This window comes from Mastigoproctus giganteus, chromosome 13 (assembly GCF_048544385.1).
Source record: "Mastigoproctus giganteus isolate SK-2022 chromosome 13, ASM4854438v1, whole genome shotgun sequence".
Lineage (NCBI taxonomy): Eukaryota > Metazoa > Arthropoda > Arachnida > Uropygi > Thelyphonidae > Mastigoproctus > Mastigoproctus giganteus.
Window position 1 is genome coordinate 122,998,242 of NC_143587.1, and position 16,892 is coordinate 123,015,133.

The following is a 16,892-nucleotide window of genomic DNA, read 5'->3' on the forward strand; positions in this document are numbered from 1 at the left end:
CCAAATAATATGCCTATCACTTTAAAGTCAGCACAGACCAACCAACTATGTTCTTCATATGTAATATTTGTCAACAACTTCTTCAAGCGGCCTCCGTACCTGAGTTGTCAGGAGCGGGAGTGCAGTAGCACATGCTCTTTGAGTAGACTGGGGTTCAAGCCAAGCCTCTGACTGCTAAATACGGTCGATCTGCCAACCCACACTGGACCAGCCTGGCAGATTATGGTCCATTTCCCTTAGCATGAATTGTTGAGGAGGCTTCCATTCTGCAGTGGGTTGATAATGGCTGCAGTTTACCTTTTTTTTTTTTTTTTTTCTTACTTCAAATGCACAGAGTGATCTACTGAAATTGGACCATATTTGTTTCCATTATGGATCAATACACCTTTAAGACTCCTCTTTGATGAGCCAATAAAAAGTCTCCACTGTGTAGGATTGTAACTAATTACTTAATGAACTATTTAGGAATTAGTTCATTAAGTAATTTATATTACTGCAAAAAACTATAGAATTGTCCTATGTGCCAGAAGATTTTTTGACTTAGTCAAATAGTTTTACAGATTCCTGTGGTAAACTTAAATCTCTTGCCAGATCATTGAGACTATGCTGCAGTCAGGACTGGACTCAATGTCTCCAGGAATGTAGACCTCAGAAGCTTCACTTTCGGCACTCTCTGCTGCTACAATATAAGTAGGCACCTCCGTAGCCAGGTGGGCAGGAGGATGCAGAAAGGTTAGGGAATGACCACCGCATATCCCCAGAGCAATATGGCCTTAGTTGCTAATGCTCCTAAAAACCAAAAAATAACATATATAACAACATCCAATATAAGTGGCAAGTTATCTCCATGTGGGGACTGGTCTTATGGCAGATGGAATATTAAGATACACAATGCCCTTCTTACTCTGCATTGTATCCCTCTACATTAACTAAGCAAAAATAACAGTCAGCACAATAGTTTATACGCTCCTGCAAAATCATGGGAATTGAAAATGGCACAATCTTCTTTTTATCACTATCTCGATGCTTTGACATGGGTTCAGCAAACTTTATGTGGAGCACATTGTTTATATTCGTCACAGTTTCACTCCAAAATAAGCGCAATACAAACTTTTTTTACAAATTCTGTAATATATTTTCATTGCTTGAGAACTACACAACTTCCATGAATATAACAAAAGATTTCAGATTGTTCAAGTGAAGATGTTTCACTCATTTTTCAGCACAAGTTTGATACGATAATCTTAAAAAAAATTGGGCTCACAAGATCAAGAAACAAATGACTGAAGGCAGCATTACCAATATGTGAAGATTTAGTTTACACATTCCCAGCATTTACTCCTAACTTAATGCATTCAGTAATACCAATCATTACAGACAAATTTTACAGACAATCAAACTTAAGTGATTTGTGAAAAAATGGATAACATTTCTGAAATCAGCATAAAAAACTGAGTTAAAAATAGCTATTAGATTACAAATATTAAAAACTACACAGAATGGTAAAACAAAATGCATTATATTTTGTGAATGTTGAATTCCAGAGGGAATGATTCACAGTTAGATGAAAGAAAAATTGCATTCATTCATAGACACCATAGAAGATGAAGTAGACCTCCAAAGAAAGAAAACTAGATTTTGTGAAAACAGTGATGTGGACCAATGATTATACAAGTTGTTTTTATAGAAGCATAGTGAATAAGTACCGATAAATGTGGTAATTTTGAAATCACAGGCACTTAAACTTGGTAGAGATGATAACACATTTAAAGCTTTTGAAGGGTGGCTTGTTGTGGGATATCTTGTAGGCAAATCTGCATACAGAGGTATTTCAAGATGGTGAATTCACAAATGAACAGTTGTACTATAAACTTCTCCCTGACAAGTCACTAAATATTAAAAAGGCACCCTACGAAGTGGGCATTACTTTCCTCAAACAAGACTGGAAATCACAAGCTAAATCATCAGTAAAGGTCAAAGTCCTGCCCTGTGGTTTATAAAAATTACTCCAAAAATGCTTGGATGATGAGTGATATTTTTGCTTCATGGTTTGAAAATGCGTTTGTACCATCAGTGAGATACCACTTGCTTTCCAAAAAAACTTGAAGAAAAGGCTGTGTTACTGTTGGATCACTGCCTGGCTCATCCTTCAGTTGATGTCCTGAAATCGAAAGATGGCAAGATCAAGGTCATGTTTCTATCAAATAATACAACTGCACTAATTCAGCCCATTATTGTGGTGACCTCAGAAATTCAAGTTCTACAATTTATGAAAACATTAATACTGAAAGATGTTGCATACAGTGTTAGATTAACATGGGAGAAAGTAAGCTCATCAGCAACTGAAAACTCCTGGAAAAAATGAGATCACTAATAATAACCTGGAATTAGCAGCATTTTCAGAACAAGAAGTAATGGCTGCTTGGATTAAGGTTGATGCAGAAGCTCCAGTTGTGCATTACCTGAGCGAGGAAGAAATTGCAGCCTCTGTGAACAGTGGGAAAACAATTGACAAACAGAAGGCCGGTGACCCGTGAAGGAAAGAGCACCACAAATTAACAAGATGCTTGAAAATATTAATAAGGTGATAGCAAGCAGAGTTACAATGATTATCTTCATTTATTGCATTGGACTACTATTAAGAATTATGTACTGAATGATATAACCTTTAATATTTTATAGTGTTTCCTTATAAAGCATTGGTAAATATATATAAAATGTATTATGCTAAAAAATTGAGGCTATAATATGGGTATTAAAGTTATCTCCAGTGGTTGCGCTATATATATGTGTGTGTGTTAGGTTTGATCTGTACTATTAATGGTAATAGCACTTTATCGTTAATTTTGATAACATCAGATAAAATCTCTCCACTGTCAGTCACCTAATTTACATATATTTGATTATGCCAATCACTAATTTTAATATGACCTGTGTTTCTTAACTTTTTACTTCTGGCCACTCAGTTTTATTTATTAATTTTTTGAGGGAAAAAAAAAACAAACCATGACCATTCTGTAATCCCCTTATTCATAATAGGCAGCTTTGTTTTCTTCTTTTTGAGACTATTTTAATTTTAAATTTGCAATCTCCCAAGATATTCTTTGAAATCCATTGGGGAATAATGGATTAAGAAACAGATTTAAACCTTTCTATATAAATAGTATATACGTTCAGTTGGGTGGTAATTTTGAGTTTTAATGCCAATTATGCATCAAGCTCGGCATTCATAAGTGAAGGGAGATAATCTCTTAATGGGCACTCTAGTCATGGAGGAGAACAGTCGGGGTGGATCTTTGGCTGCTGTAAAGGGATAAGTATTTTTAATTTTTACCGTATTCTTTGTTAATTAATATACTACATTGTGTTTTACAGAGATATTAAATAGGTTTAATAGAGTTCATTAGCTTCTTATTTTGAATTTAACTAGCGATTTTTGTAAGTTACGACTCCCGGTATTGACACCAATATTATTGAACCAGCCACCATATTGTAGTCGATAAGAAATAGCATAACATATATATACAGGGTGTCTCAAAAATATTGGAACAAACGTTTAGGGGAGGTAGGTAACATCTAAAGGAATGTGAATTGCATAGGAACTCATAACCGGAAACGTCACCGGAAAGTAGTAGCAGAGGCACAAGACAGTAATTAGTGGCAAACATTTATTTGACCTAATATTAACAATGGAGTACGAGATGGATGCATTTCATGATGATGGTTTCATTACAACAGATGCTCAAAGGTTCCACCACGAGACGTGATGCATGCGTGACACCGACGCAGCATGGATTGGCAGACACTGTCAAACACACCTGGAGTTTCTTTGACAGTAGCAGCAGCGCAGACGAGTCTCGCCACGAGATCCATTTCCGTCTCCACAGGCAATTCATACACGATAGATTTGAGTGGCCCCCCCACAGAAAGAAATCAATGCTCGATAAATCAGGTGAGCGTGGGGGCCAGGGTCCACCACGGCCAGTCCATCGAAGCCCAAAACGCCTGTTCAAATGGTCACGCGCCCCGTCATGTTGAAATGATATGTTGCCTCTCACATTTGCTGGAACATCATCAAGTAACCCTGGTAGAACTTGTTCAAGAAAGATCTGATATTTAGCAGAGTTCATGCGGGATGGTAACAGGTATGGGCCAACTAAGCAGTCGCTGACCATACCTGCCCACACATTTATTGCGAAGTGATGTTGTGCCACATGAGCTGATTGAATAAGCCTCATCCATGAACAAAATATAGGCTGGAAAATTCAAGTCTTGAACACTTTCTTGGAGAAACCACACGTGCAGGATGATCTTGGGGGATCAGTAACTGAATCCTTTGAAAATGAAAGGGGTGTTAGGAATCGTTGTGCCAGGCATGATGTACACTGCAACAAGACACTCCTAAGGCAGAGGCAACGGCACGTGTGCTGGTAGCAGGATTATTCTGGACGGCATTCAACACACTTTCTTCCATGGCGGGAGTTTGTGTCAAACATGGTCTGCTCGCACTACTCCTGTTACCTCTAAATGACCCACATGTGCAAACAAATGGTGGTCCAGTATACGTCTGTCTGGGAAGCGTTCTCCATAAATTCGATGAGCGGCTAGTCCATTGCCCTCTGCTAATCCATACACTAGGTGCATGTCTGCCAGCTCACAGTTCGTATATCGATGCATGCTCTTCGTGCGGCGACTACCACGCCATTTCTGGTTATGGGTTCCTATGCGATTCACATTCCTTTAGATGTTACCTACCTCCCCTAAATGTTTGTACTAATATTTTTGAGACACTCTGTATATCTCGAACTAATAGTGCAGTGGTTTTCAAAAGGTGTGCCACATCATTTGGGTTTAAGTTACTTAAACTTATTATTTTTTAATTTATATCATTATAAAAAAGTGTACAGTATCTTTTTAATTTTGTGGTGATCTATAATTGATGTTTACTTAGTGCCTCTATATAAAGAATAAAATTATATACTGTATATATATAATTTGTATTATGAAATGTAAATTTTTATAATTATGTTATTGTAATAAATAACATATATTTTTTAATATTGTGTATATATATATATATATATACACACACACACAGAGAATGAGATCTAACAAAGAGGCAGAAAATTGAGTAGGGGTGCCGTTATTAAAAAAAAGGTTGAAAACCACTGTAATAGCGTAATACACGAAGCACTCAATTAGGAATCTGTTAGTTTATTATAGTATTATAAATTAATCAAAAATAATCTTATTAAATTGTATTTAAACGGAAATCATGACCCAGACAAGATCTGCGAAGCAAAGATCACAGACTAGCAAGAATGCTCTGACTCGGGGGAGAAACAAAGAGGCCAATTCTCCAATGCAATACAGTCTCAAAAATTATGTGAAATGTTTGTCGACCTTTCTAAAACAGGACATGATCTAGCCAAGGAGGATGCCTTTGTGTTTGCAAGGTGCCAACAACTCAGCATTCTGATGGGTGTTTATGAGAGCGTGAAGTGTTAGGGTAAATGCCCTCGAAGAAATTAATATGAGGGGCCCATCAAGCTCTTAGCTGCCTAGTTCAATGGCAGAGCTTACTCCTGTGCATCAGGCAACACAGAGGCAATTTCCAAGGCAGAATGCACTGGTCCCAAAGGAACTAGTTAGTGTTGGTGACTCTTATTGTCAGGGAATATATTATGCAAGAAGGATAGGTGGAACAGGCCCAGGGTATGTCTGCCAGGGGCAAAAGTTCATGATGGTGCAGAGCAGATATCATCTTTTAAGGGCACAAAAGGTGATATTGTTGTATGTGTTGGAACTAATGACATTAAGAGTAAGAGATCTGCAGATATACTCAAGTACAGGTCAATTTTTATTGTGAAACTGCCTGTAATTCTGCCCTGGAGAGATTGTGCAAGGCTCAAGGGATAGAATTTTTTTCAGCCTGGTCTGTGCTTGTTGACAGGAGAGACTGCTTCTACAGGGATGGGGTACACTTAAATAGAAACGGTGTAAGAATATTTGCTGATGCTATTGAGGCAGTGTTAAGTGGATTGGTAAACTGCTAGCTTGGGGGGGGGGTACACAGACTAAAAGGTTAACAGTGGCTGCAGGCAGAGGCAAAAGTGATTCTTGCACTGCTTCTAATAGAATCAGCAGCAGCATGTAAAGCAAGGCAATGGAGATTTCCAGGACTGCTGGGAGTCATAGTGGAACAAGTAAATACATGGGCTGTGTTAGAATGACTAATAGTAGAAACAGGTGCATGTATACCAATACAAGGAGTATAGTTAATAAATTTGATGAGCTTGAAATGCTAATCAAGGCATCAAAGGCAGATACTGTTGGGATATCAGAGGTGTGGTGTCACACAGACATATGCAGTGCAGAATTGGAATTTGGGGAATAAATGTGTACAGAAAGGGAGCAGGGGTTATGCTGTTAGATAAGAAACACATAAAATCTAAGGAAGAGCATCCAATTGATGTTGGTGGATAATGCAATGTTGAGTCTGTTTTGTGACATAAGCACTGGGAAAGAAAAAATGAGAGTAAATGTGTGTGTTATAGGCTTAATGAATCTGATGAGTATAATGAGCGATTATGCAGAGAAATAGAGCGAGGCAGTAAATCAGAATGTCTTTTAATGGAAGATTTTAACTTTCAGATATTGACTGGAACTTGTGGGTTTATTGGATGACTGTTTTCTACAGCAAAATGTTCGAGAGGCAACCAGAGGGAGTAGTACTATTGATCTGATTATCAGCAGTGATTATTCATGCATTAAGAATATGCAGATAAAGGAACCACTGGGTGATAGTGATCACAATGTACTGGTGTAAATTACTTAAAGATGTAACTACCATCAAGGCTAAAGGGAAGGGCTTTTGCCTTTGTAAAGGTGACTACAGGGTTCTCAGGCAGTTTTTAAATTCTGTATAGTGGGATCAACTGATCATGTTACCAACATTGAGTTCTAAATGGGAAGCCTTCTAGGCTTTTTATTCCAGCTAAGAAATACTGTTCAAGGTTTAGACCTAAATGGATGTCAGATGAATTAATGAGGCTTGTGGCAGAGAAGAAAAATGTATGGGATGCATATAAAGTATCAGATGACACAGAAGCCTATGGCAGATTACAAGAAATCTTTGGCAAAGGATGCAAAGAGTTCTTTACTTATGTAAACTCTAGAAGGAAAGGGATGAATCAGATTGGGCCCCTTGACATAGATAGATGATCATGCTCAGGTAGCTGATAAACCGAATGAGTATTTTGTATTTACATTCACACACGAGAAGTTATTCAATGAGGGGAGTTCCAGAAGTTTATCAAACCCTAACAGGGAGCTAAGTGATTTTGTAACAACTGAGAGCAAAGTGGAGGAGAAATTGTTGAAGTTAAACATAAAAAAGACACCTGAGGTGGACGGGATCTATCCAGTTATATTAAAGGAGGCAGCAAAGGAAGTAAGCAAACCCTTAGCCATAATTATGGGAGATCCTCATGGACTGGAGGTGTGCAAATGTATCACCAATTCACAAAGTGAGTTCAAAAGGTGACACAAGTAACTATAGACCTGTTAGTTTAACTTGTGTTATGAGGAAAATAATGGAATCACTGGTTAAAGAAGCATAGCAGGATCATCTAGACAAGACTGCAGTAATAGTTAAGACACAGCATGGGTTTGTTAAAGGGAGGTCTTGTCTGACCAATTTGATTGGATACTGTGATGTGGTCACAAAGGAACTGAATGCCAAAAATTATTTTGATATCATCCGTAGCCGAGTGGGCAGGAGCGGGAGTGCAGTAGCACACGCTCTTTGCGTAGACCTGGGTTCAAGCCCCTGACTGCTGAATACGGTCGATCTGCCAACCCGCACTGGACCAGCGTGGCAGATTATGGTCCATTTCCCTCAGCATGAATTGTTGAGGAGGCTTCCATCCTGCAGTGGGTTGATAATGGCTGCACTTTACTTTACTTTTACTTGGATTTCAGGAAAGCTTTTGATACTGTTGCACATGGAAGACTGCTGTACAAATTGGAGAGGTATGGCAAAAGGGTAAGTTGCTAGAATGGATAAAGAGATGGTTGAGTGGGAGAAGACAGAGAGTGGTAATCAATGGACACAATGTTATTAGTGGAGTTTCCCAGGGCCCATTGTTGTTTGCTATATTTATCAATGATATTGATGAAAGTATATCAGGTTTAATGTCTAAGTTTGCAGATGATACAAAGGTTGGCAGGGTTGTTAAAAACAGTAAACTACTCCAACTGGATCTAGATAAGTTGGGGAAATGGGCTGAGAAGTGGCAACTAAAGTTTAACATTGACAGATGCAAAGTACTGCATATGGGTAGCAATAACCGAAGAGAAACGTACCAACTGTGTGGTACTACACTCAGGGAAGTGGAAAGACCTGGGGGTAATTGTGCAGTCAAATATGAAGCTCGCTGAGAAGTGCAGGTCATGGAGTCTTGTCAATGATATATAGGAATTTTGCTAGCAGGGACATGGAGATGATTATCCCGTTATACAAGGCAATTGTCAGTTCACACCTAGAGTACGGTGTACAGGTCTGGAGGCCTCATTTTAGGAAGGATGTAGAGTTGTTAGAATGAGTAGAAAAAAGTAGTGCTCTTACCCCTTTGTTCAAGAAAGGCTTGAATTCTGCATATTGCAGCACCTGCGAGGTTATCCGATTGAGGTGTATAAGGCCTTGATTGGGTTCAGCAAGCTGAATGCTGATGGGCTCCTTTCTCTTGCTCTAATTAAGAACCTGAGTGGGCACAGATTCAAATTGAGGAAAGAGTTGTAGAATTTGCCTTTAGCCAACGGGTAGTTTGAGTGAGTTGATTGGTGGAACAGACTTCGGTCTTTTGTTGTGGAAGTTAATAGCCTAAATAAATTTAAGGTTGATCTGGACAGGTGTTTGAAACGAATGGAGGGGGTTTTTTTTGGCTGATGCCAGCTTTAACAAATGAGAACCACGTGCAGTCTCTGTCTTCTTTCAAAACTTTTTGTTGCAAACATAACTTCGGTGTTGTTCTTTTTTTGAAAAGTATTGTGAGAGCAATGGAAGCACGCAGTAAGCTGCAAAGTACAGAGTCGTTGCCAGCGTGATACAGGGGGAAAAAAAGAAGTGCATGCAACTGTTTCTTGGCATAAAAAACATGACAATTGCAACGGGTTGTTTTTGAAAATCGAAAAGGTTGTACTTCCTTTCTGAAATGTGTATTGCATCTACCAACACAGAATTGAGGAAATTCATCTATTGGGAAAAGCTGGTGTAAAAGTGATAACATTGCAATGCGCATTTGATAAAAAAAAAAAAAAAAAAAGTTTGCTTTATTGTAATCGTTTTTAGGGAGCAATATCGGTACAGGACCTTTTCTGGATGTATATTTGACCTTCTAACGAAATTTCAAGAAAATATTTCTGTTGATAGCTGCATTACAAACTTTGAAAACTGGTGTTTTCTCATGAACATTCGTAAAATCAAACAATCCTTTATTGCATGAAAAGTACTCCATTACAGTGCAGGTAGTGGAGAATGTTTTCTGATTCAAAAGGATGGAAAGTACTCTCAATATTCCACCTGGAAATAATGTCAAGTGGCTGAAAGACAGGAACATAGGTGTTTTATTCTGAGAAGTTCTGTGCAGTAAAATCAAACAGGAAGTTACCCTTTATGTTACCGAAAGTAATTCTGTAAGACACGAAGTCTTACAAATACCTTAATCTTTATGTTACCGAAAGTAATTCTGTAAGACACGAAGTCTTACAAATACGAAGCCTTACAAATACCTTAACCTTAATCTTAACCTGAATAAGAATAGCAGGTAGAAATAAAATAATTTTACAAACAAAGAAAACAACATTTCAGAAATATTTCAATTAGTGGGAGTTGACCTGTCATAGATTTGGTTTGTTTTTATTGTTTGTTATTTGATTTTTAGGAGCATTAGCAACTAAGGCCATATTGTTCCGGGAATATGCGGTGGTCATTCCTTGACCTTTCTGCATCCCCCATATTTTGGTGGTCATGGGCTTGTACCCCGGTCTAATCAAGAAGCATGGGCTATGCACTGCTGCTCCTGCCCACGGAGGCGCCTCATAGATTCGGTATTGATTTCTGCATTTTTTTTTTAACTGATTAACATTAGTAGTTCGTGGAAACCCTGTAAAATAAAAATAAAAAAATTCTCAGGAGACCTTCTGTGTGTTTCAAACAATATAAAACTTGTTTTTTTTTACTTATTTGAATTTGCTGGATGAATCCACCATCGTCGTTTTCTCTTTCTACTCTCAATCAACACTATACATCCAACTTCAAACTGGGAATAGAAAAGTGAGAAGCACCCATCTAATTTGAAATGATCGACATTAGGAGCGCTACGGTAGTTTGCTATTTTGGAGGCATTCATGACACCAGCTGACACTCGCCTATTATAGCCCTAAGGGTTAAAAGTTGATATAATTAAAGTAAATGTTTTATATAGGTTAGTGCAAAAGCATCATTTTAATGTAGCCATCTACCAAAGTAGTTAGATTAATTAATTAAATTGGCATCGTTTTGGTTATATCTCATATTGTGAATGCCATGATATTGTACTATCTGAAATAAGTAACACTTCACCAGTGGAGAAGACTACTCTTACTTATTTTCAGCAGTTAAAGCTTTGAAATGGGTCTGAGTGGTGATATCTGCTGAGAATAAATAACCATAGTCTTCTCCACTGGTGAAGTGTTACTTATTTCAGATAGTACAATATCATGGCAACTCGTTGTGAAGGCATTCACAATATGAGATATAACCAAAATGATGTCGATTTAATTAATTAATTTGACTACTTTGGTAGATGGCTACATTAAAATGATGCTTTTGCACTACCTTATATGTTAGTCATGCTATTTCATAGCATGATGCCTTTGCCCTTAAATATTTTATAGTAAATATGTTTCTTAATAATTAAAAGATATTATGAATAAATGTATATTGACTCATCCATATGTTATATTTTGATTCTAATCATTTCATAAATTATGTAAAAATTAAGATTACTCTTTTTATTAATTTTTTTTTCATTGAATAATTATTACAAAAATTAATATTCTTCACAATAGAACTACTTAACACTCTGATGATATTTCTGTTTGTTTGTTTGTTATTTGGTTTTTAGGAGCATTAGCAACTAAGGCCATATTGCTCCGGGATATGCGGTGGTCATTCCCTGACCTTTCCGCATCCTCCGTATTTGGTGGCTCACGGGCTCGAACCCCGGTCTAATCAAGAAGCGTGTGCTACGCACTGCTGCTCCTTCCCACCTGGCTATGGAGGCGCCTGATATTTCTGAATATTGTTGTGCTTTGTACAAAAAATTCACTGTGAATAATGTTAATTAATTTAACACTTAATTAAAGATTGTGAATAATGCTAATTAAGTGTTATTCACAATCAATCCATTATGAACAACCAGCAAGACCTTTTCTCTCAACGTATTAATGGAGTTTATTTATTTATTTATTTTTTCAGTAATGCTTGATATGAATTCAGATTTAATAGAGAGGTTAGAACATAGAATACTTCCCCAGATAAGGACATTTCAAGTTCCTCTCAAAGGTTATAGTAAGTACTTTTTACCTGTTTCATCTAAAAACGTCAATATTAATTAGCATAAGTAGATGTCAGTTTTTTGAGCCATGAAAATCAATCACTTTGGTGAACAGTTTGGAAAAGTCAAATCGACAAACTTTCCCATTTTCATACAAAGTAAGCAGAGTTCAAAACTAAGGAAAAACAATTATTTATCAATATTAGTAACTGAAAAATGCTCAGTTGTGGGCATAGTGGATTAGTAATTTGGTCAAAGCTGTTATTTTGTGTTGGAAGAGTTTTGTTTGTCTTGGCTGACATAAAGCATCTAGTTTTAGACATATTTATAACAAATATATGTCTAAAACTTATGTTTTAGACATATATTTGTTATAAATATGTCTAAAAATAACAATTCAACAGTAGACACACAAGAAACAAATAAAGAACCCAAGGAATAGTGTGAAGTTGTATATCTGAATTATCATTTAAGGATGATGTTCACAAGCATGCACGTGTTGGAACATGAAGAGGTGACCACTGATGATATCAGTAGAATGTGTAGAGTAATTTTTTGATTTTTGTAGCTGTGATGAGTGAGAAGTAAGCATCAATTTTTTTTTTAATCTTGGCATGTTATAAAAGGATTTTGTATGCAGTTGATATCATAAAACAATCATGACACCACTGATAACAAAAAAGTTAAATAAATGTACACTCAAAATTTTCTTCAAGAAAATGCTATTAATATGTTTAGTGTTTCTTTGTGTCTATAATTTGTAGCATTTAAATGTAGGGGTGAATTTTTATTCATCTGAAGAGCAGATATTGTTTAGAAAAAACAGAAATTAACATGAACTGTATTTACCATTGTTGGGAAATTGATGCCAAAAAGAAAACTTATACAGCATCAGCCAAAAAATGAAAAAACCCTTCCCATTTCACCCATCCCAAATGTTTGTCTAGTTCTGCCTTGAATTTATTTAAGCAATCAACTACCCGCTGGCTAAAGGCAAATTTATGCACATCTATTCAACAACTGTCTTTCCTCAATTTCAGTTTATGCCTCCTTGGGTTTTTAATCCGAGTAAGAGGAAGAATCCCATCAGCATTGAGCCTACTCCATCTGTTCAAGGCCTTATACACTCAATCAGATCGTCTCACAGGTGCGTAGTCTCCAGAAGCTGCAATTTGCAGCATTTGCCTTCCTTCGTAAGAGCACCCATTTGTTACACTCACCAGTCTTGTTGCCCTTCTCTGTACTCATTCTAACAACTCTACATCCTTCCTAAAATGAGGCTTCCAGATCTGTACGTAGTACTCAAGATGTGGCCTGACCATTGCCTTATACAAGAGAATAATCACCTCCTTATCATTGATAAGACCCCCATGACCTACTTTGGCAGCCTGTCTGCACTGCTCTGAAAACTTCATATCTGACTGCACAATTACCCCCAGGTCTCTTCCATTCTCCACTACCCTGAGCAAAATACAACCAGTGGTGTACGCAGGGGGAGCAAATTCTCCCCCTGCAACATTTTTGCCTTAAATGGCACCTATTGAAGGGTGCACAGTTTCTCGACAGGGAAATAGACAGTAAAACGTTTGCATTACGTCTAGTGCACAGTTCTGCCTATGGTTAAACGTCTAAGTAAAAAATGATTTCGTGTTTTTATTTGTTTATTATTGGAAATAGTTGTTTTCCCATGAACCAAAGGCCTTAGACTATGGTTGGGCCTGGATGGCCCAGGCTCTGTTTAATACTTGCATTAAATAAAGAAATTATTATTATTATTTTTTTTGATTATTGGAAATAGAGCATGAGTATACTATATGCAGCACCTGTTAATAAAACTATTCATTGTGTTGCACTGTTCTTCACAAAATTTCATATAATTCCATTGACTGCATATTTAGATTTGAAAAGCTGGGGGCGCTGCAGTTTTGCAGTGCCTACCGATGAGCTGCTCCTGTTCGTAAGTTGAAAGTCTGTCATCTTTTTCTAAAAGAGCTCTGTTTTGTCCACATTGAATATCTGTTGTGCCTGGTAATCCCCAGCTTCAATGATATCGGTGAGTGTTTTTGGAAATTCTTCAGCTGCAATGCTGTCAGTGCTAGCCACTTCACCAGTTACCTTGATGTTATGTAGATTTGTTCCAGCTTTGAATTGAACCCTAAAAAGTTCGTAACTAGAGGACTTCCTGTATTTATATAATCTTCGAAATGTCACACAAAAATTGATTTAAACTTTGTTTCAAAAAAAACTTGAGCATGAATGTTATAAAAAAAATTGTTTTCGGCCGTGAGCCATTGCATCTTGTGTGAGACTGTGTCCAAAAACGTTTTTAAGCTATCGAAATTTTAAACCAGAATTTACAAGATTAGCAATAAAAAAAGCTATCTGGATGAGATAGAATAAAGCTAATGGAACAGCTAAATGTTAGCGCTTAGACACCTTCTTTCATCCTACTAAAGTCATAGAAGAAGAAAGATATACAAACTGCAGATGAAGCCAATTACATTGATGAAAGTATTTCAACAAATTCTAATGATAAAAATGACAGTTACAGCGTCGACATTTAGGATTATACTCTGGTAAGAAGTGATGAAAAAACATGAAACAGATGTACTGCTAGCAATAGCTGACATTGATATTTCTCATGCACAGCATCAAGCAGAAACATCTTCAGTCTTTTCTGAACTTATTGTGCATTATAGCCTAAGTTGTTGATGCACCAACAAATTTAACAACATTCTGAACTTATTGAAGTAGATTATACGAAAGACTCTCATTTGTTTTGTGATAAACCAATAACACCATCTCTTGTGCGTCCTTGCCAGCCAGGTCTCAAGGACAATTTTCAAAAGAATGCAGCTGGTTGCCATTTTGTACCACAGTGATATCAAAAAAGGCATGAGAAAAGTGGTTGTGAAAGTGCCAGGCAGTGGCTTATCTATTCATCAAGAGCCAGTGCTTTACTTTTATTCCTGGTTGTTTACAAATTCCTCAAATAGGTTGGATCCTTGGGATAACCCAAAAGTTGGTTATAAAAATTTTCCCAAGGGAGTGCACAAAAAAAGCAGTAAAGGATTTCTTTCTAACAAAATTTCACTTCTTCTGTGATCAAACTATCTTTGCCAATCTCATGACAGCAGAGAAAAAAGAAATAGAAAAGAACAGACTGATTTTAACAAGTATCATCAATGCAGTTTTGTTTTTGGCAAAACAAGGCTTAGGTTCCCAAGTGCAAACGAGGGGAATTTCTTAGAGCTCATCAAGCTAAACATGACACATCACTTATTCAGTATATGTTACAAAGTGAATGAAATGCAACATATTTAAGCTGAAATATTCAAAATGATTTGATACTCTCTCTCTGGCAGCTGATAGTGAATGAAGTCCAAGTTGCCAAATACTTTTCTGTTATAGTTGACTCAACCATTGATGTAAGCAGAACTGATCAGTTTTCCTTATCACTTCGATATGTGACAGAAACAGGTGATATATTTTGGAGCACTTTGTTTGATTTCTTGAACTGCCTGAGGCAAGTGCTGAAGATTCATTTAGTGTTCTTCTTGCTGCTTTAAATGAGCTAGGGCTATCACAATGTGTTATGGCTAGGCATATTATGGAGCCAGCACCATGGCTGGTAAAATATCAGGTCTTCAAACAAGAGTAAAAGAAATTGCCCCTCATAATTTAAATCTCACCTTAGGTGACTCAGTAAATTGCGATGTTCACAGTTGGTTGTACTTTGGAACTCTAGAAAGCTTGCACACTTATTTTTCTGGAAGTTTGCCTCGTCTATCTGTGCTTTGGGAGGAGCAATGTAGCCAGTTAGTCTTTTGCATTAATATTAAAGAAACCATCTGACACTAGATGGGCATCAAAGAAATCTGCGGTAGAGGCAGTTGTGCAAAGCTTATCCTGCTATTGTTGTTGCCCTGAAATGAATATTAACAGCACCCCACAGCAGCTTGCTGAGGTAAAGGGCATTCTTACAACAGCTAAAACATAAAAATTTATGATTTTTCTTATGGTATGGAAAGAACTCTTAAACAAGGCACTTACTTTATCCAACTATTTTCAGAAAGCAAACATAGACATCCTGACACCCCTTACCGAATTAAGGGGTTTGACAATGATTTAAAAGCCATGCAAATTAATGATGAAAGTCATTTTAAGGAAATTGAGCAGGAAGCCAGTGAACTTACTTCAAAGTGTGAGATAGCTTCCACATACAAATTCCATTATGAAATTGCAGAAGATGACAGAATATCTGATAGTAGAATTTTACTTGATGTCTTTGGATACAGTAGTTAGTAGTAGTAGTGGCACATGATGCAAGAAAGCAAGTGTAGGATCTTATGCAGCATCAGCCAAAAAAAAAAAATCACACCATTCCCTCCAAATGCCTGTCCAGTTCCTCCTTAAATTTATTTAACCTATCAACTTCCACAATGACAGATGGAAGTTTGTTCCAGCAATTAACCACCCGCTGGCTAAAGGCAAATTTCCGCACATCTATTCTACATCTGTCCTTTCTTAATTTGAACTTATGTCCCCGTAGGTTGGTAATCTGAACAAGTGGAAGGATCCCATCAGAATTCAGCGTGCTCAACCCATTCAAGGCCTTAAAGACCTCAATCAGATCACCGCGCAGGTGCCTAGTCTCCAGCCACTGCAATTTGCAGAACTTAAGCCTCTCTTGGTAAGAGAATCCCTTCATTCCCCTCACCAATCGTGTTGCTCTTCTCTGTACACGCTCAAGCAAATCTACATCCTTCCTAAAATGAGGCCTCCAGACCTGTACGCAGTACTCAAGGCGTGGCCTGACCATTGCCTTATACAGAGGGACAATCACCTCCTTTTCCCTGCTAGCAAAATTCCTATATATCATTGACAAAACCCCATGACCCGCCCTAGCAGCCTGTCTGCACTGCTCAGAAAACTTCATATCTGACTGCACAATTACTCCCAGGTCTTTTTCATTTTCTACCACCTTAAGTGTAGTACCACACAGTTGGTACGTTTCTCTGGGGTTACTTCTACCCATATGCAGTACTTTGCATTTGTCAAGGTTGAACTTCAGTTGCCACTTCTTAGCCCATCTGCCCAAATTATCTAGATCCTGTTGCAGTAGCACACTGTCATTAACAACCCTGCCAACCTTTGTGTCATCTGCAAACTTCGACATTAAGCCTGATATACCTTCATCAATATCATTGATAAATACACAAAACAACAGTGGACCCAACACCGAACCCTGTGGGACTCCACTAATAACATTAGTCCACGAAGAGCAGCATC

At 37.5% G+C, this 16,892-nt stretch overlaps 1 protein-coding gene across 2 annotated transcripts in view; it reads left to right on the top strand.

Annotated features, from left to right (window-relative positions):
* Positions 1 to 16,892, top strand: part of LOC150076411 (inactive dipeptidyl peptidase 10-like) — a 1,373,013-nt gene that overhangs the window by 1,272,721 nt on the left and 83,400 nt on the right. For both annotated transcript variants that reach the window (XM_090387020.1, XM_090387021.1), the window contains exon 15: positions 11,522 to 11,614. In XM_090387020.1, coding sequence (XP_090243146.1) covers positions 11,522 to 11,614 — 93 coding nt within the window. The remainder of the gene's footprint in view (positions 1 to 11,521; positions 11,615 to 16,892) is intronic.